This window comes from Lepisma saccharinum, chromosome 6 (genome assembly GCF_977018435.1).
Source record: "Lepisma saccharinum chromosome 6, izLepSacc3.1, whole genome shotgun sequence".
NCBI classification, from domain to species: domain Eukaryota; kingdom Metazoa; phylum Arthropoda; class Insecta; order Zygentoma; family Lepismatidae; genus Lepisma; species Lepisma saccharinum.
In genome coordinates, this window is record NC_139234.1 from 24,729,884 (window position 1) to 24,756,197 (window position 26,314).

General features: G+C 36.4%; 2 protein-coding genes across 2 annotated transcripts in view; one reads left to right on the forward strand and one right to left on the reverse strand.

The window, feature by feature from the left end:
* Positions 1-2,347, forward strand: part of toy (paired box 6 protein twin of eyeless) — a 140,586-nt gene extending 138,239 nt beyond the window's left edge. Inside the window, exon 9 of the mRNA XM_083124604.1 lies at positions 1,508-2,347. Coding sequence (XP_082980730.1) covers positions 1,508-1,596 — 89 coding nt within the window. The 3' untranslated portion in view covers positions 1,597-2,347. The remainder of the gene's footprint in view (positions 1-1,507) is intronic.
* A 1,019-nt stretch (positions 2,348-3,366) lies between these two features.
* LOC145988627 (transmembrane 7 superfamily member 3-like) overlaps positions 3,367-26,314 on the reverse strand; it is a 30,035-nt gene continuing 7,087 nt past the window's right edge. Inside the window, exons 3-9 of the mRNA XM_083123651.1 lie at positions 19,252-19,535; positions 17,942-18,131; positions 15,488-15,655; positions 13,162-13,314; positions 11,108-11,205; positions 9,923-10,085; positions 3,367-7,733 (exon numbers count right to left, since the gene is read on the reverse strand). Of these exons, the coding sequence (XP_082979777.1) occupies positions 7,372-7,733; positions 9,923-10,085; positions 11,108-11,205; positions 13,162-13,314; positions 15,488-15,655; positions 17,942-18,131; positions 19,252-19,535 (1,418 nt within the window). The 3' untranslated portion in view covers positions 3,367-7,371. The remainder of the gene's footprint in view (positions 7,734-9,922; positions 10,086-11,107; positions 11,206-13,161; positions 13,315-15,487; positions 15,656-17,941; positions 18,132-19,251; positions 19,536-26,314) is intronic.

The following is a 26,314-nucleotide window of genomic DNA, read 5'->3' on the forward strand; positions in this document are numbered from 1 at the left end:
ACCCGGGACCCCTTAGTAACACTGTAATAGAGGGGTTCCGGTGGGGATACAAAGCAGGGGTTTATCCATAAATTTCATCTGCGGGGTGTAAGGGTAAAAAACTTCGTGACAAATTCAGACAAAAAATTCGGTCTTTGCGCAAAATTTTATGGCGGATGTTGATGAAATAGGGGATGTTGGGGTGGATCAATCACTGGCACAATGCGCAGTGATTCGAATCGCAACTCTAAACTGTAGGCACAATCCCGACTAGTCTGCCAGAACAAACCCAGGGTAGTATGAGGCTCTCCCCTATGGTTCTGAATTTCTGGTTTCTTGAGAGGGATGTTATCTAAAGGGGTGATTCTATGCCAACGAACCTTTTCATCTCTCAAGAGTTTGACCATTATCGTTGAGCATATTTTTATGTAACTCCTGCAAGGATTTTGGATCAAAATCAAATTTGTCCAATTTTTAGGGATTTTTAAAAAATTGCTTACTTACGAAACTATATTTTCAAATACATATATTTCGTCGCGATTACCCTGAAGTGGCAGAAATGCAACGTAAAATAACCTAATTCAATAAATCAGTCAATCGGGAACGAACTGTGCTAGGAAGGTAAAACTAATCTTATTTCGAAGATAAGGAATCAATAATACACACTATTCATAATATTATAGTAATGGATATTATGAATAAATCTACGTTCCATCCTGCCTAGGATCCTACTAGATTTTACAAAAATAAAAATGCATAGGAAGGAGCGTTTGTTCATCCATAATTTCGACAAATATTACATGAAAGAATTTGGAGCGAAAATCACCACAAATAATTTTGTTCTGGAAAACAAATGTGGGTGTAATGAAAAAAAAAGGGGGTGGTGGTTATGGAGTATGGGGGTACATTACATAGCTACTGGGGTGTAGCAACTCACTAATTGATATTTTTTTTACATAAACAAAACTCGCACATACAAAAAAATGTGTTCTTGAATGTTCTCAAAATAATTTGTAGAATAAGAGCTGAAGTGGGTGAACGCTTGCATTTACTCGAAGTTATTTGAAAAATGTTATCCAACACAAAACCACACCGTAGGGCCTCCCCGATTGCTTAGTGGTAACATCACCTTGTAATCAAGGAGCCCCAGTTTCAATACCCTATGGAAGCACACAATAGTTCGAATCCCACTTTAAACTGTAGGTCCAGTCTCGATTAACCTATCTGTGCATAAAGTGGACTTAGAACAAAAGTTCAATGATAAAAAAAAATAATCTTAGAATGGTTGGTAGCATGTAACATGCGAGACAGTCTAGACTACCGCAGTTACAAACCACCGGTAACACTTCCCTGAAAATTTCAGGATACATTTTGATCCTTATGTGAAAAACCGCACCGCCAAATTATAATAGAATGTAAGAGACATGTGGAAGCTCAGAATTTCCGAAAATGAGAAAAAATCGTTTTGGTGTTTGTTAGTAACTGTGTTAAATCTTAAATCTACATGCATTTTTTTTTCTGATTGCAGGAGTGATCTCAGCAGGAGTTTCAGTACCAGTTCAGATCCCAAGTCAAGCACCTGATCTTACGTCAAACTACTGGCCTCGGATTCAGTGATCTCAACTTTTTGGTTTTCCACACGCAAGGTTGTTGATGGAAAACCAATCCCCATTGTCTCAGGCCTAGGCTCCAGTATTAATACAAAATTAAATGGCAGTAATAGATTCATTTGCCAGTGGTGCCCGAACTGATACCAGCATCATCTTACGTAGATGTACATCAAAAACGGCATCATGATATTCAAAGGAATTGAGTCTCCAGAAGATTTCCGTTACAGGAGAGTTCCGTATTAGCAGCGCTCTCAAAATTTTCTTCTTTCACTCCAAGAGTTAACGTCATGCTGGCATGAATGATCATAATCTGCAGGAGTTGCTATCTTGTGCATCATTTTTTGCAGTTATGCGACATCTGAGAAAGATTTCTATTTTTCTTTTTGAATAAGGAACGTGGTTCTTCATTCGTGCCACGCCGATACTGTTGAACTGAGAAAGCACACTGGAACCCTTTGCTAAACTCAACTTATATGTATTTTACACACTGTAATAGAGTATTGTTGCATTAGCAAAGTTACAGTGATGTATGTAGTAAAACAACTGGATTTTTATGCAAAAATATCAACTTTTCTCCCCCTCCTGTAATAATCTATAATATTCAGGAACTTCCACTAATATTATAAAAATACACAATCAGTTCCTATGAGAAAAGATTTTTTAAAAAAACGAGCCATGTTTAGAGAAATAACGGATATCTAATTTTTGATAGAAACAGAATAATTATATTCTTAAATGATAATAAAAGCTACTTGCCAAAATAAAGTGAATATGGAAGTGAGAATCACGTTCAATTTTTTTTTTTTTTTTTGCTTCTGAACTCAACAAGGAACAGACTGGACCAAAAAATAAACACTTCTTAAAAGAGTGTGGTTTTAGCATCAAAAGTTTTCTTTTGCACAAGAAGAATAACAACAAACAATATAAATCCGGACCACAGGGTAAGATAGAGGAATTTTTTGCTATTCTTCCAAGACCAGTGTATTTTTTTTTGCGACACAAGTTAAAAATTGATGGTGAACAAAAAAACAACAAAGACTTGTGACACGGTGTTGGATATTTACAACCTTGATGCCACATGCGATTGTCTTTCAGGCCATCCCCACCCCACCCCCAGTGAAAAGGAACAACAAAAATAAATAAATAAAATAAATAAAAGCTCTCTAGAAGTGCCAAATTTTATCAAGACAGTAAGGACCGAGAGCTAAGACTATAGACATAAACAAAATTTTAAAAAATACAGACAAATAAAAATGAATGATTGTGTGACTTTTTTTTGGCTTCCCATGAAATGTCAATGGTGTTGTATCTTAGGTACTAAATGGTTGTTCAGTTGCTCCATTTTTTTCGGCTGCGATACCAGATAACCTATTTGTGTGTATATGTAAAGAGTGTACCATGAATTGTCTATACATTTGTAGATGTTAATGTTTGTAATGTATGTTATATATTGGTACCACACATTTTCTGTAGTTCCTATGTCTCACATGGTTGTATGTTTTTTTGTCTTAATAAGTTATGTCACAGATACCCGAGAATTCTTTTAAACTAATTTATATCTAAATACGATTAGCTTTCAGTTAAGCACTTTCCCATATACTCTAGTAAATCGAAGTTGATTCACTAATTAGCTTCCAATAACAATTAATTCCATGTTGTGTGCTAAAAATTTGTTGCTGTGATCATGTATAACGAGCAAAAGAATAAGTTACATACCATAGCTGTGTTTAGTGTGTAGTTCTCTTGTGAAATAAACTATAAAAAATGTCTAGGTGTGTACTTTTTCAATATATTTATTATCTGTACAGATAAACCTTACAATAAAGCTGTCCAAAATACAATTCCGTATGATTTCAGAAACACTTAGTGCAATTATTAAAGCATTGATGTAATAAATCCCATATTAATGGTTTTACAATAAACAGCATGCATGCTAAACCATTGTTCCTACAAGATGCATTCATTATAACTTATTGCATTGAAAATAGTTTGTCGTTGATGATTGTAAATATTTTTTAAAAAACTTTATTGTAAAAAAAAATCAAACATATTTGTTGTATTAAACTTTGAGAAAATATGCTATCATTTAAATAACTAAGTTTAAAATAAAAATTGTAAAAAAACAAGTGGTAAGACATTAAGCACTAGGAACATCATGACTAATTTTGATTTCTAATTACAATATTTTCGTAGATAATTGTTAAGTTTTTTTGCAATCATGCATTGGATAAACTGGAATCGAACCTGTAGCCTATTGATTACAAAAACAATGCAAATGAATCCATCTTCATTGAACAAGTTTCATGTTAATTTTTTTACGAACAATTATGTCAGGAGTAGGGATGTGCCGAAGCAGATTACAGATGTATGAAAATCGGCCGAAATTGACACATCAGCATCGGAATCGGCCGAAATCCGATATTTAAACCGGTACAGATTATACTAGAGTTTTTACCTTCTAATAAGTTTTATATTCTAGTTTTGTAAGATTTATTGAAAATTCGGTTATGATTCGTCATTATTGTAAAGTTTTTGTAATAAAATTATTGCAAACTCATTCAGAGGATCAACCTAACTATAAATCGGAAATAAAACAGTACATTGCTGAACCAGGATCTGCTGTTGTATTGGAAATTCAAAAATGAATATTCAAACCTGAAGCAAGTCCTGAGAAAATACTTGGGCATACCTGCTGCATCAGTATTCAGTGATTGAGTGTTCAGTGTTGCTGAACAGATTTGAGATAAGAGAAGAAGTACGTTACTTCCTGAAGTGATTCCAAATCTCGTGTTTCTGAAGTTGAATCTGGCAGAACAGGAATTCATTTTGCATTTCAAAGAACTGCTTGTGTACTAATATTTAATCTCTTGAGAATCCATGTTCTTCTTAAAGGTTCACATAACATTTTGTAGATGCAAATGTACATTCGTATCTCTTGAGAATATATATGTGTATACATATGATATGCAATAGAAATGTACATAGCAAATTTATTTTTGTCATCTGAAAACAACATCCCATTTCTATTTAATAATCTTATGTATCGGAATCGGTTAAATATCGGCATCGGTATCGGTTCCAAAAATTATCGGTGAGTACATCGGCATCGGTAAATTTTCAGCTTCGTCACATCCCTAGTCAGGAGGTTTGCACGTGTGAGTGCATGCACATGCACGCGTGTGGTTTGCTTGCCAGTGTGTAAGAATGAATCAGGGTAGTATTTATTTATATTTACAATTAATATGTACTGTGGAGATATTAATACATTAATCATTTGTAGACACAAGCGATAAACCTGAAGGTAGAAACGTGAAGCAAAATATATACTTATTAACAAAAATTGATACAGGATTTACTTGGTCTTTTGTAGTAAGTCACACTATTGTTAATCTGAATCAATTTAAATCTTCCAAATGTAGCAACAGGCACAGTAGAATTAGCAATAATCATACTGAAGCAGTTAATTTCTCAGTAATTCAAATTACATATTTTCCTCTGTGTTTCGATGCACTTCACGTGCGTATTTCAAGAGGAAAATACAAAATTTCATGCAATTTTACAATATTCTTCATAATCATGTGTAATAAATGCACCTTGTAATAAACCCACAGTTTTTCATTGAATTAAATAATATTTTAACCAAAGCGGACACACTTTAAATTCTTGTCTTCATGTTTTGAACAATTTTTGCCTAGTTTTCTGCACTACAACTTGACTTATCTGCATTCTATATCTATCTTGTACATTACATTACATCTAACGTGTATTACATTATTTTCAGAAGTGCATTGTTTGCAGATAAAACCTGCGTTGAATATTAAGCACCATAATTTCGTTAAAATACTTTTTGGTTTTCATTTTTGAACAGAAAAATAAGCCTGTAATCTGCATGAAGACCAAACCGTATAAAGGAAAATTATGAATTACAATTTGCATAATTTATACATTTATTCAAACTTAGTGCAGGATGGTATTGTGATTATTACTTAATCTCAATAATTCTCACTTCAAACAACACATTAGCGATAAAAAATCTTACTTCTACCACTGGTCCCATCATTGAACAATTTAAAATGTAAAACACAAAAAAACGTTGTTTTTAATGAGAATGTACTATAAGCCAAGCCAAATAACATACAAAAATGCAACAAAAAAGCATATTCACATTACATTTTGTGTGTTTTATTGTAATAAAAGACAAGCAAACAAGTTTACACAGAATAAAAGTATAAAAAAATTGTACTTTGGTTCTGTAGTCTCTAAATTATATAACAAGCTTCATTTCTATAACTAATCTTATTCCATAACCTTAATCAACTACAGAATTAAAATTTTACACTTGCAATGGAGATTCTCCTTTTTAAATATGAATTAATGGCAACAGAATTTTCTTTTAATTTTCCTCTAGTAAATAACTCCTCCCATTACCATCATCATTAGCAATGGAAATAACTTAATTTTGTCAAAATTTATCATCGATGAGAATGTGCAATAGCGATAATTCAATTATAATCTCCTAAAGATTTTAAAACTGATCTCTTAAAACTTGTATAAAAAACTGAAGTGCTTTTGAACTAATCCACAATTGATAAAAGCATGATGGAACCGACATATAAAACATAGCATGGTTACTACAATGAACATACGTAACTTCTAAAAGTTCTAAACATAATGGCATTAAAATGGGATTTTAATGCCCTTCAAATCTGCTTAGATTAAGCAGAATGTTACAATGGATGGAATAAAAGAATATTGTCCTTTAGCTGCATTTTTTCTATAAAATATAACAACACTTACTCTTGAAGTACATGTTTATGTTCCGCTAAAAAGAACTATAATATCATTATATACACCCACACAGAAGAATGTTAATAAAAATACATAGCAGCCATTTAGTAGAATGTTGTAATCTTATAATTCATATAATTTATCTGGAACAACGTTTACTATTGAAAACTTATTTTTAGACTCCTCTCGTTCTAATTTTTAAATGGAAACCATTATTTTCTGTTCTTTTAGGCAATACAATTTGCATTTTCAGGTTAGTATAGCTTAACATTATTATATCAATTCAAAACAAATGCTTTCACAGCCAAACAATAGCAAAAAGGAAAATTGCTTACATAAAACAAAACACATACCACATTCTTTTAAACAACAGGTCTACTTACTACATACAAGTAAGTACACACAAATTTATGAACAATACATGACTAGTGAGTATTTTAGAAGTATGAAGGGTACATACAGTCTCATAAACAATTTTTACACGTTCACAATTACGTGCTATATAACTGACTCTAAATATACATGGGTGTATCTTAGGAATATTTAGTTAGTGCCTCTCTCTGCAGACGTGTATAGGAGGAAGTTATAAGTACCATCTGCAGAATAGAATATCATCCTCTTTTTGTCTAGTATTTGGACTTGTAAGCCATAATACCGAAAAATGGAAAAGGATAATGTGAAACGTCACACATGCTCTAACCAATATTTTTAAAAATCGTTTAAAAAGTCATAAAAACTGCTCATAGCTCATAACTGGCACGACCTGGTTTTATGGCATCAGAACGCCAATTTTCCAAAAAAATAGAGAGGAAATGCTAACGAACAAAATAAAACAATATCAAAATGCAAAGTAAACGAAACAAATTCTGAGTAGGAACCCATAAAATAACATGAACTTTCCTCACTTCCTTGAAGTAAAAAGAAAATTAAGAGCATTTTCAATGCTTCTAAAATTTAGATTAAATATCCCAACTGCCAGTTTTCCTAACCAGACTTAATTGCTATTCTGCACAAGGGCTTTCTTCTCATAAACCATTTCTTCATTCTGTTCTTCATGGATTTCTGGAGGAGAGGCAACAGGTAGTAGATCTGGAACATGAGGGTGTGGCAGCTCAAAGAAAGTGCTGCCATAATTGTTGGGTGCACTGGGTAATATAGGGTTTGTGTATAAAGGAGGTGGTTCATCTGGAATTAGGCGTGTATTTTCCGTCGGAACCAATGAGTCTTGCCTCATCCTTCTTTGCCTGTAGAGCTGATATGGAGACGGAGGAAAAGGGGGCTTGTTTCTGTGCATGTAGATCTGAAGGCCTGCTCCGATAATGGTCAGGAAGGTCCATGTCACAGTTAGCCAAAGATCTGGAAAGACGACAAGAACAAACTTTTAAAGCAAACATTACTCCGGAACTTCAGCCTGCCTTAGAAATGACGTTTAAATTTCTCTCATTTGAAGGAACAACACTTTCATTTGAAGAAAGAAATTTAAAAAAAAATCAACAACTTCTCCTAGGTCAGGGATAGACTACCTGAAGTATACCATGAATGGTGTACAGCCTTGAATGTGCAACTTCAGCTTAAACTAACTACAACTCCCACACCTGCCAGCTATATGAGATTACATAATTTTAATTTATTCAACTCACCTGGTCCATAGCCCGAGAGAATCTATTCTTCATTTGATTTATTAGTTTTGAAAGACAGAAATATAATTTTATATTTGAAAACAGAGTTTCTTTTAAAAAAAATGGATGAAGGAGGAGGTCATATGGTTTGATCATCTGGAAGGATGGCAGGGGAGGGATAATTGAATGGTAAATTTCTTGCATGCAATTTAAGTATCAACGTACTTCATTCAATGTTTAACCTATTACAAAATGTGTGGCAACTTTGCCACCCTGTGAACATAAATACCTGTATGAATATGAATATGGCAGCCATTTGATTGGATTGAATTATTTGAATACTAGGGTACTTAACAACTTTTTGTATTTGCAGCGATGATTTTTAAGATTCAGAATATTCACTTAGGGATTAGAAAAATGTTAAAAAGGCTTTGTAATGATATTTCACAAGATTGTCCTTTATCCACCTTTTGGTTGTTTTTGTATTTGCATTTGAGTTGCTGTTTCAAGCCCACGTTATGCACATAAAGGCTAATCAGGACTGGACATACAGTTTAGAGTGGCATCCAAACTACCATGTGCCTCCACAGGGCATTGAACCCAGAACACCTTGATTACGAGGTGACAACGTTACCACTATGCTATCCAGGAGGTTCCTACCCTTTGGTTGTGAAAGCATGATTATCAAGTATACTGCAACTGATTTCTATCTGATCTTCTACTTCCTGCTCACATAGCTTGCCCAGTTGTCTTTGAAACAGTGGAAGACTGATAGCCTTTTATAAGATGGCAAATTACATTTTAACTACCTTCCCCCTTGACATACATCTAGAAAAGGCAATTTCTCTCTCTTTGATGTCTAAAACCCCTACCTTTTAAACGTCATCTAAAAGCAACAACAAATTGTCAACTAAAGGCAAGCTTTCTTCCAGCATGTAACCTCTCTTTCTGGCAGTAACAGACTGTTGCCATGTTTATCTGCAAAGACACTTGCAGTTAAACAGCTGATTAGGCCTACCACTGCCAGCCTGTTTGTGCAACAAGTGGCAACATTGGGATTCCTCCTTCCCGAAGTGGCCAGCAGGGAAACAGGATTTTGTCAGCATAGAAATTCTGTGCTGTCATCTTGACCCAGTGCAAGAGAAAATGAAGATCCTTGTATTGGCATCTGAAAACCAATCATCACATCTGCCTGATACCTAAATTTGGGTGATAACCCCTGGAGAAAATGTTTGAAACTAAATCTAAAGATTTGATGAACCTAGTGGGTTACGGGTAAAAAATAGAGAAAGTTGTTAATCCACCACAAATCGACTCGGTGTCATGAGCAGAAATGGGAAACTGCTTGAAGGCAATAGTAGCAGACTTCCACCTAGAGTTTTAAGTCAACTTTATGCACAGTATGGCTAATCGGGACTGGATCTACAGTTTAAAGCGGGACCCAAACAGTTTAAAGCGGGACCCAAACAGTTTAAAGCGGGACCCAAACAGTTTAAAGCGGGACCCAAACCAGTATGTGCCTCCCCCAAGTTTCAAACCCAGGACCCCTTCATTACAACGTGACGAAGTTACCACTATACCAAATGGGGGGTAAACCAAAAAAGGCACCTAGTAGGTTGACTTTTTTTTAATATTCTTACCAGAGATATTGGTAATCAGCTCATATCATCTTTCCAGTTCAGGTTTCAAATGTTAATCACATGCTATAAGCCGATCTGAAAAATGACGAGATTTTCTCGGGACACCAACAAAATTCTAAATTTTTCCTGAATATAAGAGTGTAGCTCTAGAAAGCTCAGACACTTTTTCCACAACCCATTTTCCAGACAAATATTTTCATACTACTTTAAACTTTATTTGAAACAGAAATACAATCTTATAATATTCATCACAGTATTTCCACAAAAGAAAAAGTATTTTCCTTACCTTTCTCCTGAAAAGGAGGATCAATAATTGCTGTCTTGAACTCAGGTACAGTAGCTCTTCTAACAGTGTTTAAAATAATATACTTCAAACTAGATCCAATGTAATGATCAATGGGAACAATTATCGCATATCCTCCAACAATGGCACAAGCAAGAATATTAGCCTGAAATAAAAATTACACAAAAGTAAATACTGTGCTCAGCACTTGGAGTGAACATTGTTAGGAAGAGGGATAATTTATGCAGCTCTTCCTAGTGGGAGGGTTCAAGTTCTATTATCCCTGCCTCCACTTTGAAAACAGGTTGCTCCCGAATTGTTCAAAATGTATTTTATGAAGCTCCAAGATTAAAATTATAGTACTTTCCAGTCATTCTGTATATACTTGTTGGAGTAATTGTGATGTATGTAGTTATACTGAAATAAGTAATGCAATTGTTTAAAATAGTTTTACACAATTTTAAGTCACAAGTAAAATTTGTGTGAAAACATTTAAGTTAAAATATATTTCACTTTCACCTTAAATGAAGTGATAAAATTTTAACACAAACATTTCATTACAGTTATACTGGAAAATAATTAACAGATACCATGCAATGTTAAAAGAAGAGAAACAAAGCTTTTCGTTGTACGCAAGTGTGTACTTTCATCTATTCAAACTGAAATATTAAAATAACCAATTTGCATATACATATACACACAGGCCTGAAGAGCTTGTGCACATTTGCTTGTTGTAGTTTGCATTTTTGTGGAAGTTAGGTAACTATACAGGGTGCCCCAAAAGTCCCGCACCATAGGCAGGCACGTCAGTGGCTGGATGAGAACCTCCATCAATGGAGTGGACATAGAAGATTTGTGGAATGGGCTCCCTGATCACCGGATTTGAATCTCATTTTGCCGTGTGGGGCTACCTAAAAGAAAAGGTGTAAATTGCGAAAATCAGGGACACTGCATCTGTGTGAGCGAATTGCTTCTGAGTGCCATGTTATTTCACTGGACTTGGTGACCCACATCCTGATAGCGATGGGTGACCACATACAGTTGTGTTTTGACAATGCTGGCCAACATATAGAACACGTATTGTAATCCAGCCTATGGTGCGGGACTTTTGGGGCATCCTGTAGTTTTAACCAAGCTATATTTTATACCAAATGCAACAAATAATAACAACACTCTATTATTAAGTACCTTGTGGGTAACTGAAATTAGCAGGAGTGGAACAATCAGCAGAGCACATCCAAATGTCATCCAAAAGTTAAAATCTAGCTGTAGAAATCGTGCAGTATCTGAAAAAAAATATAACCCATCACCAATTGTTCATAAATGTGAGATCACTATAACATAGAATTATATGTCATGCATGTGATTCACTAATTATCTAGGATTATAAAATGAAAAATCAAAGAGAAAATATAGTTAAAAAGAAACCACGATGATTCCAGTAAACGATGTCTGATCTATTCTAATTAGGTTCAATCGTACAAAAGATGCAGAACATAGTTCAAGAGGATTTGGATTGATTGGATTGATTTGTTGTTTTAAGTCCACTTTATGCACAGTAAGGCTAATCGGGACTGGACCTACAGTTTAAAGTGGGATCCGAACCACTATGTGCCTACACCGAGAATCGAACCCGGGACCCCTTGGTTACAAGGCGACCACGCAACCACTGTGCCATCGGGGAGGCCATATATAGTTCAAGAGGCTCTGGAGGCCAATCAGGTTCAAGTGGAGGTAAGGCTATTTGTAGTGTAGTGTTGCTTACAGCACTTCAATGTACATTGTACTATTACTAACATTGTACACAGCTTAAATGAGAAATTACCACCTATTATAAACATTTCTCTGTTAAGTAAGGGATTTGAACATCCCTAATCTAGTGAACTTATTTCTTATGCCAATAGTGCAATCAAACCTACAGTGGGCTTGCTAAAAGAAAAGATCGAGGTTCCCTCCCAGCACATTACACGATGCCATGACAACGTGGAGTGGAGATAGGGCTTAGTGAGTGATCAGCACCACACTCCAACCAATCCATTACCTCCAAGTACAAATTGACGGGAAGTTGGGTGAATCCCAGAGCTTGAGTAAGAGTGTTCATGGAAAAATTTCTGTAAGATATTACAAAAGCTGAGAATTAAAGCTGGATATCCTGCATGTGGGCAGATGGCATACTCACCCCCACCCCAAATGCCTCCAGGATTATAAAATTATTTTTTTGCTCTCTTTCTTATTTACATTTTCTTCTATAATCCTTGTTTGCCGGTGAATCCACGAACGTTTTTGATTGAGGTTCATGTTTCAAGTCCACTTTATGCATTGCAAGGCTAATCGGGACTGAACCTACAGATTAAACTGGGATCCGAACCACTATGTGCCTCCACCGGATATTGAACACGGGACCCCTTGATTACAACATGACAATGCTACCACTGCATCATCAGGGAGGCCCTGAACCTACAAACTAGAATGTGTTTTCAGCGGGAAATTTAAACTTCCGCATGATTGTAAATAAAATGTTATATCTCTGGAACTAAGAATGCTAGAGGTACAAATTATACCTAGTTTTGTTCAGAACACATTGGGCTATAAGCCTGCGATAGAAAAAACAAATTTTCCGTAATCGGTTAGAAGAAGAAGATAAAGAAAGATTTTTTTCACAAAAAAGAAGGCAACGTCAAGACACGAAGGTACGAAATTGTACCCTCCAAGCCGATTGGCACTGTTGTGTGAAAACGAGAGTCAAAAGGCTCTTTCAGTGCACTTTTGCCTTCGTAAAAGTGTGCTTCCAAAAGAGCGATGTTGTCAAAATTAATGTAAAAAAGACAAAAAAAAAGGATATAATTTTCAAGAATGAACTTTACTAATTGCATACCTCAAGACTCATGCAAACATGTATCTCTGAACATTATCCGAGTCACAGTATGTCCTAAAAGTCACATACTACGAGAAAAAGTGCTTTGTTCCATTATGGAACAAGCCATAGTTTAAGGGTTAAAAGGGGTAATCACATATCCTTGAAATCTACACTGCATTACGAAAACATGGTTACCCTTTTAAGATACGAAAGTAGCACTTTAAATAGAGCTATAAATTACATGGTTATGTCCACTATTTTTTTACACAATTCATTCTTACACACCCACACTCCACTCTCACTCTTTTCTGTTCTGTTCCAATATTGGAAATATTTGATCTTTCCGAAAAAAATATTAAGAAGAATAATAAGTTTGTTTACTTACTCATGCCTGCAAAAAACACCACAGATGCCAATAAATATCCAAGAACTAATAGAATTAGAAGAACTGACAACACTGGAATTCCAACAAACCACCAGAATGCAAGCCATACTGCACCAAACAATATGCCCATTGTAGTAGATAATGCAACATGTCCTGCAATAAATAAATGTTAATTAATTAATGTACCTTAACAAATTATTTACAAATTGAACACATTTATTATGTAAGAAAAGGATATTTCTTACTGCAGTAATAAAATGCAATTTCATATGTATTAAAAAAAAATTACATTTTGAAAAAAAAATTGATATACGAGGGTCATCTTAAAACTAAGTTCCTCAAAAAATTAACCTGTCTCCTTAAAATCCTCTTCTACTAATGATTCCATAAGTTCTTCCCTTTCAGTATATCAGTGGTCTGTTGAAATAGCTACAATGAAACTGCATAATTTTCTTTGTGGAAACATACCTTATGCTTCATTTGTTACATAGAATTTCAATATTGAAATAATCCTTAAATAACATTATGCATAATAAAATGTCGATTTTAGTTTATTTTATACTGCTTTTCTGCCACTTTTGGAAAATTGCAATGATGGGTATGAATGTTGATAGGATGGAGGGACAATCACACAAACCCAAAAGGGGAGTGTATTAACTGTGAGTCCAGGTGCCAGAACTTCTCTTGAACAACCATGATAATTGTATGTCTAAAAAAAAGTAAAGTCCTCCCCTGTGGTTTGCATATGAAGGCATAGAAGTGTGTGGAGTTAGGACCACACACTTTCTTGATCACAGAAAAAGGTGGGGGTGATGTGATCAGCACCAAGCCCCTGATGGCCTTTACCCCCCAGTTTTTCCTCCAGGTACCCACTTTGTACGAAGCTGGGTGAGCGCCGGAGCCGCTTGGACAGGTGGAAAAAATCCTTTTTCTCCCCCACCGGGGAACGAACCCAGGTCTCTCACATGATAGTCAGACACACTAACGACTGAGCTACCACGGCACTATTCTACGTCTCGAAAAATATATTTATAAATTAAATTATACATATTAGCAATTATGATTATAATAAAGAACATGCCTAAATAGGAGTTAAATAAATGCAGCCCTAGTGCACTACGTGGCAGAGAGGTTGGCATTAGAGGGTCTTCACATGTGGTCACCACTTTCACTTCTACGCATAATACGAGGGTCGTTAGGAAAATTCTACCTGTTTCTCTTTAGAATTAGTTTTATGTTACTGACATGTTCCAGAATACATTTGGTTATTTTTCTTACACAATCGTGGTGATTCAGTCATTTGTCATACCGTACAACAAGGTTTTTGCATGCCTTCGTCGTAGTAGTCTGCTGCCAGTCCACTGAACCAGTTTTTCACAACTTCCTGGAGTTCCTTGTCGCTGCGAAAACTTTGTCTTTGTCCACCCAAAAATGATTTCAGAAGAGGGAAGATGTGAAATGTGAAACCCAAGCCTCATCACCTGTGACAATGTGGTCACGAAGTGAGTTTCCTTCCTTCGAGTAACGTTCCATGAACGTGAGTTCAGCAGCCACGTGGCTCTCTATATGTTTTGCAGGCAGAATGAGAGGGACCCAACTACTCTCACAAATTGTCAAGTGTGAAGCATCTCTCGTTCTATATGAACTCATTAATTCTCTGCTCAGAGTTCACTGAAATGACAGATGGTGGCCCAGATGCCTTCATTAAACATTCAGCACCAACACCTGAAGATGATTCAACCAATATGGCCTCACCATACACAGCTGAAATGTGACGATAAATTTCACTAAGATGAACATTCTGTACATTCAGAAATCAAATGAATGAATGCACCTCACACTTGGCAGCAACTTCAATTTTCCAATTTATTTCCAAAGGGACTAGCAACCATGCAACTAATGTCAACAAGACAGGACTTGCCTGGAACACAGCCGAGAATTGACTGAGGCAGCCTATGTCAGGAGAAGTGAAGGTCGTGGCTTTGTGCGCACTCTGTGAGCAAAACGGATAGGATTATCCAAATGACTCTCGTAAAAATGCAAATTGCATGAGAACTGCTATTAAGTAATACAATATTTAATTTGTAATACATATACTATACTAAATATCTGAATATAGTTGTTATTTGATGATAAAACATGGAAGGCTCTTGAATCTAGCAATTTGCTTCATCTAACTATAAGTGTACTGAAAGCAAAAAAGGAAACTACTTTTAATTATGCAATGCATTATATTTGTATTTGTAATTTTTTTAAAAATCCTCTTTTTTTATAATACCTGATTAATATATACTCATATTCTCCATTACCTCTTACGGAAACGTACCTCCATAGCTCATATCTCCATACACTGATATCAATATGTATGAAATGAAACTTCCACAGACGAAGCCGAATGTAAACATCTCAGACTTGAAAAACTTGTGTCCCACCAAGCAGATGAATATTCCAATAAAAAATATAAATGCATACAGTATCTTGGAGAAAACTGTAGCTGAAAAAGAAAGTACACAGCATTCTTACAAGACTGACATGGAAATTTTATTCTTTCTCACCACGTCATCATGCAGTTTTCTCTGCTTTGTGAATAGTTTCAATTATAGTAATGTTAACATGTCATACCTGTAGTATCACTGTTTACAGATTATACAATTTCTCCATGCCAACTTGAAAGTGGCAAATTAACATTCTCCTTCTGACTTAATATGGTAAATCCAAATGAAACTAATACAAATTACACAGCTAATTATGTAACTATATTTATGAGGACAGCCCATTCTTCTAAAAACATTACTAAATTATGTGATTCACATAAGATGAGAGTATTATTACTCAATTTGATTATTCTATGAAAACAACAACAAAGAGTGTTTAAACATTATGAAAAGTTACTTGCTGTATAATTAATAAAGATAGAAATGCATAGACATGCAATTATCCAAGTTGTTTGACTGTGAATTATAACTGAATACATGTGAATTTTCATGGAAATACATTGCATGAATCACCTGATTGAAAAGGTTTAAAAACATGTACGGTCATTTTATTTCATTTAAAATAAATGCTCTCAGTAAATGGTTTCATGTACTTTGAAATTCAAAGTGAGGATAAAATGGTTACATTTAAAGCACATATAAGATTGAAAATTCACTTCTTACAAATACGAGAGGATATCAAAAAAGTAATTGAGTAAAATTTTTACAGTCAAATGGAAATGTATTCACAAAAACTGAAATATACATTTTGAAGGTTGAACATTACTCTACTTTTCCACATAACATCCATTCACATTTATACATTTGTCCCATCGTGACACCAATTTTTCGATGCCCATGCAGTAGAAATCGTTCGGCTGGACGCATAACCAACGATGCACAGCTGTCACAACTTCCATGTCGCAACTTAATTGTTTGCTGGTGGGCCGAACAGGTGAAAGTCTGATGGGGCCAGGTCTGGACTGTATGATGGATGCTTGGAAATTTCCCAATGCCAGGAATTGACTTTTTACGTCACTGATGCAGCCACATGGGGACGAGCATTGTCATGGAGAATGATGACCTCCTTCAGAGATTTTGTTGGACGTTAATGTAGACGATCCAGTGTGGCACAATATGCAGCAGCATTTACAAACTGTTCCTTTTACCGCAAAATCAGTAAGAATGACATCCTGGCTGTCCCAGAAAACGGTAAGCAAAACCTTTCCTGCAGACGGGGTTGTCCTAAAGTTTTTGGGTGGGGGCGAGTTTGTGTGTTTCCATACCATACTCTGTCCCATTTGTTCTGGGGTGTAATGAGAAACCCACAATTCGTCCCCGGTAACAATGCAGTCAAGAAATGCATTTTAAGCCCTATGGTACCGGAGCAAAAGCTCAAGACTGTATCCCATATGGTCGTCCATATGCTGTGGTGTGAGCTGTCTGCGGACCCATCTCACTAACACTTTGTGATTCACAAGTTCTTCATGGATGATGGTGTATGGACTGCCATATGAAATGCCCACTGAATCCGCTGTTGTTTGGATTGTTGACCACCGGTCCTCCTGAATCAATTCCTCAATAGCACTGTCCAGAACAGGGTTCATCGTAGACATTTACACACACTGCGTTGAAATTTGCACACCAGTTACAGACATTTGTGAATGTCATGCACGTGTCACCATACACTGCACACAACTCATGATAGATTTCAGATTTAACCACAGAATCCGAATCACACTCCGCAGCTTAACTGTGTCGAACGTCTCAAGCGTAGTGGTCATTTTGAAACAACTGCCTCTCGGCGTGCACAAGGCGCACACACACATGCCATCTCGTGGAAAGGTGGCGAAATACATGTACTTCCAAATGTATATTTCAGTTTTCCGTTTGGCTGTAAAAAATTTACTCAATTACTGTGTGATATCCCCTCGTATATATAATAATTATGTATAACTTGCCAAAAACATAATTTATTAATTGAAGGGCTCTGGTACAAAACATGGTAAGTGACATTTTGGCCATTTTTGAGTTACAAAGTAAAATGTGGACTCAGTGAAGCCTAGTGAAATTGGTAAACACAACATGAATACAATTTATCTACAGTATAGCTTCTAATAACCTTTTTTCTTAATGAACTCAGAAATGACCAAAATGTCACTTACCATGTTTTACACCCGAGCCCTTCAATTGGCAATCAACAACCTTCTGTCAATATTACCAAATCAACCAAATAATAAAATTATGTTTTCTTTTTAGCAAATTTAAATGGAAGGGTCAAAAGTGAGATATTAAGTAATACATACTGAGCACATCACAGCTGTTTGTCCTGTAATGAACACTGCAGCCATAAGAGAGTGCAGGAACATAAGCAGATGCTGATTCTCCATGGCTATTGAGGCTTCCAGCTTTTGCGATCACAGCATACACAGATGCTGTGCCAGGATAGGAACTGAAGATCCGTTTCATTTGGGAGCCTTCAACTGGTGGTGGGGCCTGGAGAAAAGTGTACAAGGTTTGATGTGATTTCAGATAGACCAGCATAAAATGTACATGCTGTACAATCACCAATAAAAGCCAGCTGGATTTCAGACTAAAGTACATCACAGGAAAGTAGACTTTGAAAAGTAACACTGTACCTTGTGTTTCCAATCACAATATACAGAAAGATAATATTATAACAGATAATTTTAGAATTGCATTGATAGTGAAAAAAAGTGTTCCCCTGTGCATAGCACCACGCCATGATGGCGTATAGGGGGTGTGGGGGTAACGCCCCACACTTTCTTGATCCGGTCGTGAGTGGGGGTGATGTGATCAGCATCACGCCCCTGACCGCCTTTACCCCCCAGGGTTTCCCCCAGGTACCCATGTTATTCGATGCTGGGTGGGTGCCGGGGCCGCTTCCACCGTTAGAAAAGTTCCCGGATTTGAACCGGCCGGGGATCGAACCCGGACCATAATGATTTTCGCACAATTTCCCTACACATATGCAGCTGCAGACATGTTGCAGGCTAAATACGGTTTTGTCGTATCTCCAAATTTTTTGTCGGAAATGAGTTGGTAACGTTATCTTGTTCCATATATTTTTACGCATCACCTTCCAAAGTAATGTATCTGGATGTCAAGTGGTGTGAATTATCAACAATAATCAAATGTTTCTGCAAATCATGTAGAGCATAAAAAAAATTCACGTATGTCCAACTTTAATCAGCTCCCCTGAACAGTTAGTGCAGATGGACATACGACAAAATTGTGTTCAACCAGCACTGTGCTGCCTGCCGAATTTGCAGCAGTGAACAAAGTTAAGGCCTTCAGCAATGCTACGTCGCAAAAAATGCAATGAAACTGGATTTTTCCATGGCATATGGGAAACCTTTCATTTCTTTCATAAAACCAAACAACATCAGCAAAGCCTTTTTCCATGTGTTTATTTCATTTTTTGTCAATATTTGTATTCTATAAATATTCATTATTTGGCCACATTTTTAAACTTTTAAAATTAATACCTAATTAGTCCTGAAAACATCCTGAAATCACACATAAGCTATATTTTTCATATGAAAGTTTTTTAATTACACAATATAAAAATATAAACAATAAAAAATATATTTACCAATTTTCCATTTTCTCTAATTCTCTTCACAGTGAGCATCTTCTTAATCCCGTCAAAATAAGACAAACTCGAAAAATCCCTCTCTGTCAAATACAAGCGATACACCTCATACTCAACAGTCTGGCGCTCAGCCTGGTTCTCACAAGGAGGGGGTTTCTCATACCTTGTGTATGGAAAGGAGGCAAGCTGGTTGTCAACCCTGATAATTTGTGGTGTATACCTAACTTCAAGATATGGTGCTGTTGGAACAGCAAATTCCATGTTACATCCTCCTGGTATTGGATCTTTCGTAGAGGAAGAAAATAATGTTATCAGTAACATTAGAAGGAAAACGATGGAACTATAGAGAATAAACAATAGACTTGATGAACTATAATTTATACATTTTAAAAAAGCGTAAAACTATTCTAATTTAACTTTAGGGCAAGAGTACAGTTTCCTTCATGTAGCATGGCCTAGTGTTAGATGGAGGTTGCAATTTTGCATGAGTGCTGTATGGGACAATTATATTTTAATTTTCTCTGGAGACATGCTATAGTGGAACCACTAGCAATAAAACATGTGCAGACCTGCTATTCCTGTGTATCGTACTCCCGCTTGGAAGGGAGCTGCGCGGAGACTCTTTGCCCAAGATTCTTTTCCTTGTGGTCACTCTATACACAATGGAACAGCATGAAGCATATGGACAAAAAAGGATTGATTGATTTGGTTTATATTACTTTGTTTGTCTACCTTTTTGGCTAATCGCAACGAAGAGGATGAGTCATAATATGATGAAACTGATGAAGGGACACTCATAAAGATCATGCTGGCCTGGGATTGAACCCGAAAACTCTGATACCAAAGCACACTGTGCTAAACGCACCACCACAGGGGTTAGCAAGGTTAGAAAGAGAAAGGTCAAGAAAATAAGAAGGCATTATTAGAGCTGAGTGAGAGAACTCATGAACACACACGTCCATTCTTTATACTGCTGACCGGTCAAAAACAAAATGAACATTGAGCTAAAAGCCTTCGTTCATCTTCCCCTCCATTCATTCAACTCGGGCCATAAGGAAGCATGCACAGCAGTTCTGCACAGGACCTTTTGCCTATGGCCCCACTATAGAAATCATAATAAGTAAGCACTGTATTTTTAGTCTTACATAAGATATTCAACTTCTTAGTTATTGTCATGTTTCCAGAGATTAAAAATGGCTACATTTCAATACCATCCACTGGCTTCTATAGCCGTGGCCAGTATAATTTGCTACAAAGTCAGATGTCCAGGTTTCGACCCCTGTTAAGGAATGGATGCTGCATTGTGTTTGTCCCATCATCAACTTCATCAGTCATCTTCATTGTTAATCCAAGGGGTAGAATGACGGAAACAGAACAAGTGTGTGTAAACATCGATAAAGACTCCTAAATAAGAAATGCAATTTCTCTCTCTCTCTCTCTCGCTCTCTCTCTTAGAAAGGGAGAGAGGAAGAGATAAAATTTTGCATTGTTTTTCAGCCAATTTTGAATTTGAATAATGATTAAATTAAATTGATGAATGGACACTCAACTTCACTACATGCAGATGCACTACCAACAGATTGAGGCAACACGTGCAGCTTGTGTCACTTCGGTATTGAAGATTTCATTCATTCCTCTAGGTTCGTTTCCATGTGACAAAGCCAGTGTTGATTTTGGCTTGCCACTTGTCCCTTCGGTCTGAAAGCTCCCTACGAGTTTTCTTTTGAGACCAAGATGGGGACAAAATGGTGCTTATAAATTGAGAATGAGACACAAATATACAACTCGAAACACAACTCCTCAAACTTGACATAGTTCCTAGTGTAGAGTATGAATGGCTACAAAATCTGATATACAGATTTCAAATTATCCAATATCCATTCCAGTTTCAATGAATAATCTACGAGGTTTATTTTTTAATTATGGGTCATTTTGCACTCACGTTGACAACACTGCGTGCTTGGCATTTTGTGCATATGCGTTAACTTACCGACATGCCATGCACATAAACAGATGCCATTTGCACATTGTGAAATGCTTGGTGTGGTTGTGGTGGGCAATGGAAGTGGTGCAGGTGATTGAAAATCTCGCCGAGTGTGAGATATACCAGTGATCAGGTTTTTGACCGCTAAAAATGTGAAAGCGGCAGACATTTATCGCCAGTTACGTGAGATATATGGTGAGCATGTCATTGTCGAAGGCAAGGTACGTAAGTGTGTACGTCTATTAAGGCCGGTCGCACGAATGTTCATGATGAACCATGATCAGAATGCCCCTCAATCATAACGGACTCATTGGTGCATGATGTTGAGAGCGCGATACGAGCCACGTATGGTCACACACTGCAGCTGCCACACAGTCGCTCATTGACTCATTTCACTGGGAGCAGATGGACCACCCTCCATACAGTCTGGATCTTGCCCCTAGCGATTATCACCTATTCCTCTACTTGAAGACTTTCCTCGCTGGGAAGCTATTCTACAGTGCCAATGAAGCCAAACAGACCGTGACAGATTGGCTGTCTGACCTGGGAGCAGATTTCTTTGATGAGGGTCTACAAAAGCTCATCTAGCCAGACCCTGTGGCCGAAAGGTTAGCACACCGCGCTGCAACTCCAAGGGTCCTTTTTCTCAGAAGACAGTATTTTTTTCCCCCCAAAGACTGAAACGAACGATGGTAAACTATGAAATGTGATCCTAAAACATTAATTAATATGAGATTTGATTAAAAGTAATTAATTCTTATGCTGAGTGGCCTTCCTAAAGAAGGCTGAACAGGTAGCAGCAATGAAATTCTTCTAATATATGGCCGAAGGTACCATATTGCTGCAGATTGTAAAATTTGACTAACAATAGTGGAAACATGTACAATGCCATATTAATTATTCTGAGTTAATTATGCATGTGACATATTTAAAAACACATACTGTACTCCTTTTTAAAAAAAGGCTATGGAAATTTCCTGTGAGCGAACTTGAATACTACTTTCTTTTCCCCCCTCTAACTGCATTTTAAAATTCAGGTGACATGGCGACCGGGTTCCCTGTATGTTTCTATCCCTAGTCCCACATATTCAATACAAGTATACATGGATACTTGGCTTCTCCTTTATGCAGGTGCAGGTCTTTCTATTTACACCAATAGAGGAACAGGCATGCTTAATTTACACACCACTGATCGTGTTAGTTTTCAAGGGCAAAATCAAGAGATAGAATGTTAGTGCAGATGCTGCAATCATGAATATCTGCAATATGTGCACATTATACTTATTTCAAAAAAACAATAACGACAGGGGGTTTATCCACATTTTTCCAACTGCGGGGGTGTAGAGCGAACATTATTTATTAGGCCTTTGTGGAAACTTTTGGGGGGAGGATGAGAAAATTTTGGATGTATGTGGATAAATCACTGAAAAACGAAATGACAAGCAATATTTTTAAGATATAATCTTAGCTTTCAAAAAGAACACAAAATACCACCAGATACGTTTCGAGAACCATATTTCGGGAGGAGTCAGAACCACAGACCCAAGTGTCTCACAGTAATAATAATAATAATAGGACAATTAATAACAATTATTATTGTTTTTATTACATGTACAGGAAAATAGATGATACAAAGGCATGCATTAATTGTCTAGCATATGTCTGGATATGAACACTAAAACTTGCATATGAACACCTATCCTAGCAAAGAAATTAATCTTAAAAAAGTTTAAATGGATCATTTGTAGAACACCACAAAGGTTGTTTGGACCAGGTAATGAAAAGTGAAGTCCCTCATTATTTTTATGCATATTATTAGTAGTAGTAGTAGTATTTGTACGCATAAATTTTAACAGGCGCTGGTCAACACAAAACTATATAATTGCAATATAATCCTTACCTTTATGTTATAAAATAATTCTGGACTTGGCAAGTACTTTGGGGGGGGGGGGGGCCTCTCCCTAAATGTGTCGTTCAATACCAGATAGATTTATAAAACACTAAATCTTTGAACAAATTTGTTCAAGAATTTAAAAAATATAATAAAATTTGTCAGAAACAATTTTGTCTAATTTTCAAAATACCTCTAGCATCTGTGCCAGAGTATCACACAGCAATCCCCAAAACCTTTTACATGTTCCGTCTTCAGAGACCCTTCAATTTCATTCAATCATTATTCAATGTCATTGTCACAATTAGAAAGAAAGAGAGAGAGAAAAAAATGTAAATGAAAAGTTGCACTGTGTGAATGTACCAATGCACACACACAATTTTGAAATAAAGTAGTGAAGACACATTATTTTACACAAGGCGAAGTAACTATGATGCCTTTTCACATCATTGTGAATTGTAGTATATTTCTGTAGAAAGCTAGTAGTTCTTCACGTAAAGGTTAAATAGACCAAAATTCATACTTGTCATCAAAATTTGATTTAAGGGTACCCTTGACACACTGTACCCGTTCGAGAAAGTGAAATATTTTGCATGGTTTATGAATGTTTTCTCTTAGCATGTTATCTTACCATGAAGCAGAACAGCCCGAAGGCTTTGCACAAGTGAATATAGCACCCAACACAACATTTTACAACAGGAGCTATAATTAAATGTTGTTAGGTTAGGGACATTTCTGACATGTTCTTTCGCTATTTGAGTGATGTGCATAAAGTGGTTTTTACTAATAAAAAATGACAAAAGTACTCCAAAAAGGCAGTTTTTTTCTATGCAGGCTCCAATATACTTTGGGATTAAATATCTGATGTTACTTGTCTTTCCTAATTTCACATTACGTAAAACATTGAAATCTGTCGTAATTTGCGATGGGGTAAAGTGGGTCAACAGCCCCAATTTAAGAACAATTTATGCTTGCATAAGTTCATTGGGACTTCATCTTGAGTTTAAAGTGGGACATACAATGTGCCTCCATGGGAGATCGCACTCAGGACCCCTTGATTACAAGATGACATTGCCATGAAGGGAACACATTCATGCTTCTGCAGGAAAACTTGGTACAAGTACACAAAATTCACAGTTTGCTTGAAAGAACATAAGTACATACTTGAATTAAAAGTATAAATCTCAGAAAGTTAATAAAAATTCATCCCTGGGTAACAGAACCAAATGTTTAATGCTTCTTCGCAAGTATCATAGCAGTACTAGGAAGCAGGGTAGGCCCAGCGCAGTTTTCCCCACGAGGTTTTTTTTCAGAAAAACCCACCAAAAAAACCCACTTCAAATGTTTTTTTTTTCAGAAAATGTTGTAAATTATTGCTTTAGATAATTTTGAGGTTCTAGAATTGTTAACAGTTTGAGAAAACTTGTAAAATGAAGGCTAAGCCAAGCTTATAATACTCAAAATAATTAATGTGGTGCATGTCACAGTGGGTTTTTTCAGGATATTTTTCTCAAATCATGCTAGAAATAGACTTTTAACAGAAATAATACGAACATATATCCAAGAAACAAAAAATCAAAAGGGTCTGAAATATTTAGATAAAACATTGAACGAACAAAGCTTATAATTTTGAAATGTGGTAACACTTTAGATATCAGTCACTTCCGTATGTGGGCAAGCCACATAGTTTCACCTGTGACTATCAACTTTTACAAAAAATTCTTCCATGTATAAAACATTACAAAGGAGAATTGAGTATATTTTATTGAAATGTCGTTAAAGTAGAATAAAGTTAACTGTGGTATAATTATATCAAACACTTTTCAAATGATTCATTTCATTTCTCAAAATTTAGTAGGCAAATGTTCTGTTTTCTTTCCAATGCCTTGCACTGAGACAGTGATCCCTCTCTCCCTCCAGTTCAGTGCATTAACTGAACCAGAGGCGTGGCGTGTATGTATCAGGTGTTACTGCAGGTAACAGCAAAATGTAAAGCATTAAAAAGTTGTTTCAATAAAATGACAACATTGTTATATAAGTTAATAAACACAGTTGCCGTCGAGTAGATATTGCTTAGTACATTTTTTTCTGCTGCCAACAGAAGCGAAGAAGGAGGCATTCCGCTACCCTGAAGAGGCAACAAGGGAGAAGAGGGTGCCAATGAAAGGAAAGAGCGGGGAAGGACTTTGGGTCATAGTGTGCTATGAGGTTATTCATATGCCTGTTAAGGGGTCCTGTTGCCGTTCAGACCTACTGGACCAGCCAGTGTTGTCACATCGGATTGGCAGAAATGATCTAAATCCTGCCTAAGATAGGAATACAATTTCTGTGAAGCAACTGTAGGTAGACTGCAGAGCCAAGGCTGGACTGAACTACAACTGAGACCAGTTAGGTAATACAAGAAAATATAGTTCCTTGGTGTGATTCGTGATTTGGACAAACCTTGTTCCAAAATACTAAGTTGGCAACAGTAGTAAATACGTACAGCTGAGCTTCCCTTCCACAAAGGAGTGGAGTTCTGTCGTCTGCTCAGTGCTCACGACACAAACATCAAACTGACCCAAGAAAAGTGTGGTTGTTCTTCTTCCCCTTCGCACCTCATTGCAAAGAAACAGAGACAGATGAAGAATTGACAAGGGTCTACCACTATTCATTGGATTTTCGTGGTAACTGTCTCATGAGTGGTAGTTCTTTCTAGGAGTGTTTGTGGCTAAATCACTGTGCTGATTGCAAAACAAGAACGAAATGAACAAATATCTAGCTCGAAGACATGTTTTCTTTACCGAAAGGGGGGGGGGGTGATAACGTCTAGCAGGCATAATTGTTGTACTGATAGCCAGTAACACTTTTGAAAAAGTCACGCCACACCACTGGATTGAACGTAATAGGTTGCTTGCCCATGTAGGATAAATGTTATTTGTGGTTAGCTCTATACCCAAGAAGTCGAGCACTCGCATAATCTACCACAAATTTAATATTTTTCTTAAAAATAGGGGGTGTGGGGTACTCAAGTAAATACAATGCATAGTATACTTTCATATTCTGACCATTTTTGACATTTTTAAACCTTTTTAGTCTACAATTTGAGCTTTGTGCATAAAACTTTCAGGAGCTTTGTGACATTACTTGCATTGTAAATTCACAATAAACTTATCGAAACATAATGCACGATTTAGGAGGAGCATGGG